The sequence below is a fragment of the Centruroides sculpturatus genome, unplaced genomic scaffold, assembly GCF_000671375.1.
Source record: "Centruroides sculpturatus isolate CEXI.00-Female unplaced genomic scaffold, Cexi_2.0 scaffold390, whole genome shotgun sequence".
NCBI classification, from domain to species: domain Eukaryota; kingdom Metazoa; phylum Arthropoda; class Arachnida; order Scorpiones; family Buthidae; genus Centruroides; species Centruroides sculpturatus.
Window position 1 is genome coordinate 642,638 of NW_019384599.1, and position 6,110 is coordinate 648,747.

General features: G+C 30.0%; 1 protein-coding gene across 1 annotated transcript; it reads left to right on the plus strand.

Moving 5' to 3' along the window:
- Positions 1-792: 792 nt before the first annotated feature.
- Positions 793-4,432, plus strand: LOC111624952 (patched domain-containing protein 3-like; the record flags this gene model as incomplete). Its single annotated transcript, XM_023367947.1, has 3 exons — positions 793-1,801; positions 1,872-1,959; positions 4,033-4,432. Coding segments are annotated over exons 1-3 (1,497 nt in total), but the record flags the coding sequence as incomplete, so codon positions are not given.
- Between the last annotated feature and the right edge of the window lie 1,678 nt (positions 4,433-6,110).

Here is a 6,110-nt window from a genome sequence, read left to right on the forward strand (position 1 = left end):
GTACAGTACAGTATTTTCTGAGGAAACACTCGTACTTATTTTTTTAATCCCATTCCCGATAAACCGGCATTTTCACAAACTCGGCCACTCTTCGGTCCACATTAGGCCGAGTTTTCGAGGTTCTACTGTAATTATATTTATGTTTGTATTCAATTTGGATATAAAAGTAAATAAGAGACCTACCTGTCTGTGACACCATACAAAATAAGTTTACATAATGCAGATACGTAGAAAAAGATATACATTAGAAAAAAAATCAGTTTTTGAGTGCAGACCAAAAAAATTTAATACGTTTATATTACTAGCAAAAGCTTCTTAAATTTAACAGCAAAATACTTCTAAAGATTCACGCTAAATGATATACATGAACTATTTGGTGTTGAGAAATATGCGAAAAAAAATGCAACATTGCAATAAATGGACAAATTTCAAGATACTTGTTGATTTTTCTCTGCATCAACATTGGGATAAATATGGAAATAATGAAAATTAATTGCTTCCATACAAACTCAAATAAGACTGAAAAAACATTCGAATCCTAATGTTTATCAAAGTGTGTCAAGAAATTTTTGAAATTAAAATCAAATGAATATTTCCAAAACAAATTTTTTGAAACATGTTTGATTAAAGCAATACTTGATAATTGAACTTTTTTCGAGACAATTGAAATCAAATTTGTATAATTACAGATTGAAAGTATTTTTAAATTTATTCTAATTTATAGTTTTTAATTAACTTGTAACTTAATTAATTTTTCAAAAATTGTTTCAGGTTTTAGCATAACGTTACAAAATGCTGAAAAACACGAAGTTTACGTGTGTCAGTGAAAGTCTATGCAAGTGTTTAGGAAATCTCGGAAGAAACATTGCACGACATCCGTATTATTACATCATTGTGCCTTCCATTGTCTGTGCTTTACTGTGTATTGGATTTTTCAATATGAAAATCATTCATGATATCAATTATTTGTTATGTGCTGACAGAGGAAATATTTTTGACATTCGACAATTCATAGACAAAACATTTCCAATGAACACTTCGGAATTTTACGATTTACAAAGGATAAGTCATCGTCCAGTCACACCTATGATCTACATAAAACACAAAAAACACAAAAACATGTTACATAAAAATATTTTACTCGAAGTTCAAATGTTAACCGAAATAGCAAATAACGTCACAGTGTATGTTGATGAAAGACAAATTGGTTACAAAGATGTTTGTGGACGAATCTATGAAAAATGTTTCGAAAATCCTATTTCCACTTTGTTAAATCGTGCGGATGATGTACTTTCTAAGAGACTGAAATTCAAGTATCCCATAGATATCGATCCTCTAACGTTTTCATATAAGATAATGTTATTCAATTTAGGAGGTGTGATCGTTGACAAAAACGATTATATACAAGAAGTATACGCCATGCGTTTATTTTATCCATTGGACTACAGTAACACAAGTAAAACAGAGTGGACTAAAGCTTGGAGTAAAGCTCTTCACAGAAGAATAAAAGAATGCAATTTCAAGTATATTGACACTTTCCTCGAGCCATTCGCTTCGACTGACGTTAATGTTATGTCAGATTTGCAGGAGATAATACCATTTATAAGCGTGACTATAATCGTGGTATGTCTCTTCAGCATGCTGAGTAACATGACTAATAGTTGGATTAGAAGCAAACCGTGGATGGGTGTAGCCAGTGTCATGTCAGCCGGAATGGCTGTAGCTGCCTCTTTTGGATTACTATTTGCGTGTGGTGTAGAAAGCACATATTATAACGTTGCTCTCCCATTTGCAATCCTGGGTAGGTTATATATTAAGTTATATAATGTGTACATGTATTTTGTGACTAATATTTTGAAATTGTTTTTCAGTAACAGAAGTGGACGATTCTTTCGTAGTGATCGCGTGTTGGAGAACAACTAATACTCGTGATTCTGTTGAAAAGCGAATGGAGGATACGTATTAATGCAGCAGTATCCATAACTATAACTTCGTTAACCAACTTTTGTTCTTATTGTATTGCAATGAACTGTCCATTTCCAGTAATTAGAATATTCGGCTATTATGCCGCTACGTGCATCTGTTTTACGTATTTCTTTCAGCTGACGTTTTTCGGAGGTTGTCTGGCTTTGAGTGGATACAGGGAGGAGAACGGTCTTAATCCCATTTATTATAAATCTGTTTCAGGTAAAGTAAAACTTATTAAATATAACTTTTACAATTAATTTCTTTTATGATAGTTATGTTGTCGATTTTAAATAATAACGTAAAAAATCTGAAAGAAAATGAAGCAGAATTTTATTATAAGGGATGTTTATCCCACACCACACAAGTAATGTTTTGAATAATAATTATAGTAAATGAAAATATGAAAATCATAAAATTATTACCATTAGGTTATGATCAGACATACATTATTTAATCAAGAAAAATATAAACATATAACAGTATGCGTTTAAGAAGTATGAAATGAAAAGAAATGTTGTTTAAACAGCATAAAAACGATTCTTATTTATTCCTAACAAACAATTATTACAATGTACTTATATGCTAAATATTCGAATGTATGGCATATAATAATATGTTCAAATGGAAAATTCTTCTTATAGCAGCGGTGAATGATTTTAAGTAAACAAATGAAATTTTACTCTTATTATTTGTAAAACACAAAAGCAATCTAAAGTAATGTAACAAAACTCGTGGTTCTTAGACACAAAAATCTACCTACAAAAGTCGCCTGTATCAAAATTATTATTTTTTTCATTCCTTTAATTAATTGTTGAGTATAAAACTTGATCTTTGCATAAAATGTATTAAACCCATTTTTTTTCTCAGAATTAAAAGTCTGTATATGTTTTTTGACTTACTGTTTTATTGCAGTCTTATGCTATGGAAGAATTCTAACCACATTTTGTGTGCAGTTACCATTAGTATTTCATTGTTTTCACTTTTCCTCAATGACCTTTTCATTTACTTATACTGAAAATTCGATAACGACATACATAGGTGTACAAATATCTTAAGATATATATTCTCACTCCGTAATAACCTGTCATTTCCATCTTTACTTTTGAAATCGTGTCTTCGTTCTAGTTTGTTTTTTCGACACAATAAAGTGTAATTTGCATATGACACAAGGCATTCTATACATCTTTTATTGCCGATACGCGTTTCAAGTCTATACACTTTTCTGTCGGCTGCATTTAATTACAAAATACAATAAGATACAGTATTATATCAAAAGAATGTAATTATTCAACAAGTGTCGTACCTTTTAATGTTTTTAGGTGTTGAGCATATTAAATAAATTGTAGAATATTACAATACATTTTGAAAGAGTTTGCTATTTTTTAAATTGAGCTGCAATTTCCAAATTGCACACCTATATGTTTTCACTGGCCTCTGCCTGTCTGTTCAGTGTCTGTTTTTCCTCAATCTCGGTGACGGTGATAGATAGGTAAACATCATATATGATAAGATATGGAATACGTAGGGACAGAAAACCCCGATTAACTATATACAAACTTTCGGCTTGGATCGAAAAGCACGTCATTACAGTTCAAATATTTTTTTCAAAACGCAGTTAGATAGATGACTTGTATGACTCTGTTTTTAAGAAGAAAAGCACCATGTACTGTACGGTTTTATACTCCGAACTAGGGAATATCTATGGATACCTGTATAGGTCCACAAGTGTTCCTTGCTGGTTAAATTATGTATGGTAGAATTCTTCTTAAAGAAAGTAAAAATTAATATTATTATAATGATTCTGATAGTAATTTAAAAAGTTTGGAATTTTCCATTTTTGTTAGAACTTTATAATTTATTTCAATTTAATCAAATTTGTTTTACTTGTTTATGGGTAAAAATTCAACAAGTTTGTTTTCAATATTTTCCAGAAGTCGGCATTAATAACAGTTGTAAAGAAGAGAAGCAGGAAGACATTTTTATGAAATTCTTCAAGGAAAATGTCGCATCGTTTCTGTTTTATTCCTCAAATCAGATTATTATAATACTTTTGTATGTCGTTAGTTTATCATTTAGTATATGGGGAATTATTTCTTTGAACGAAGGTTTTGATGTTTTTGGTGTTTATCCCGAAAATTCCGAAATCACCCGAGCATTTCGAGTATATTATAAATATTTTACTGAATATCCATTTACTATTCACATAGTGATTAAGGAAACTTTGGATTATTCACACGAATTCGTTCAGAAATCATTAGACGACATGATGGAGAAGTTCCAGTCTCATCCAAACGTGGCAGATATGGATATTTCTTGGTTGAAGTATTTCAAAGATTTTCAACAGCATTCAGCAGCGAAATATTCTTTTATGGGATACGATTTATCCACTAAACAAGATTTTATCGATGCTTTACGAAATGTTTTTTTGAAATTTCCAGGAGCCAAACATTACGAGAATGATATCGTATTTAATCATAATTATACCGATATTATTTGTAGTCGTTTCTTTCTTTTAGCAAGAAATGTTTCGGATAGAATCACGGAGTCGAAATTAATAAAAGATATACAAACGATGGCAGAAGAATTTCCTTTTTCCGTTTTTATACATACCCTGATATCGCCTATAGTCGAGCAAAGTATCGTTATTAGAGAAGTGGTCTTTCAATTTTTTTGGATGACGACGTTAATAAATCTTGTGATTTTTCTTTTCTTTAATCCAAATATTTTGTATTCGGTTGTCGTTGCTCTGTGTATTTTATCTATAACGATCCAAACCCTGGGTTATATGTCTTTATGGGGTGTCGACTTGGACATCGCTTCCATGTTCTTCTTAGTAATTTCTATTGGGTTTTGTGTTAATTACCCTACTCACATATGTTATTCTTTTTTCACTTCGTCAGATAAAACCATAAAAGGTAAATTGAAACACAGTTTATATAATGTGGGATTTCCGATATTTCAAGGCGCATTCTCAACCGGTATAGGTGTGTTGATTCTTTTACACAAAACTGTGTTTCTAAGTAAAGTTTTCGTTAAAATAATTGTGATAATTGCGGCTCAAACTGCGTTTCATGCATTGTTTTTAATTCCTGTCGTATTATCGATCAATCGGAGTTTCTTTTGTATAAATAAAACTGGAAAAACATCATATGCTACATAAGATGAAATGAACAGTTTTAGAAAAGCCCATAAATCTGTTAATTGTCGAAAATAAAACAATTCAGTGTTTAGTTAATACATTTGTTGTTTTTCAGATCGATAAACTTTCTTGTCATTTGTGTATGTAAAATACGTAATTACAAGTTGTAGAGTAGATTTTTGTTTTTGTATATTAAATCAATTTAATTCAATACAGACTTCTTAAAGTATGTAACTCTCAAAGCTGACAATTTAAATTTGATGGCGTTTAATTGTGTGCTTTGAAATAACACAATTAATTGTTCCCAAAAAATGGAATCAATGCAACTTTTAAAAGTTTTTTAAGTGGAGTTTAGGTTTTAAATTAAAACTGATAAATCTGCAATATTTAATAGATTATCAAATACCTAATAAAAGAACAAAACAGAATGTACAAATTAGATAATTATGTGTTTTTCTACATGTATTGTCAATTAATAGCGATTAATTCGTATCCAAAATATTATTGCAGGGTAGATTAGTGAAGTCGATAAAACTGTAAACCCTTATAAATCATAATTATATAAGTAATATGTGATCGTTTTGTCAACTTTTTTTATTACTGCAAATTAAGGCCTTAGTAAACTTAATGATTTTATATTCTGCTTTGGTGTAGCTTTTAATTTAGTGAATGTGTCTAAATTTAACTACTATAAATATTTCCAAGTGTCAGGTAAGATGCGCTATAATTGGTATGTATTATCGTAGAATGTATGAAGATCAAAGTGATCAACGTTCGATTAATTATTTCCACACAATAAATAAATGAAATTGTTGTTGCTAATTGTGAAATAATTTGCCTTTACACAGTTGTACATAGTGTGTAATAAATAGATAATGTTGGCTTAAGGTGGTAATGTGTTGATTAGTTTAAGTAATTACGATAGCATGAACATATGGCTATTAATAATAAATACAATTACCGTATAATAATACTGCATTTTCCAAAAATTCTAAGAAGGGGT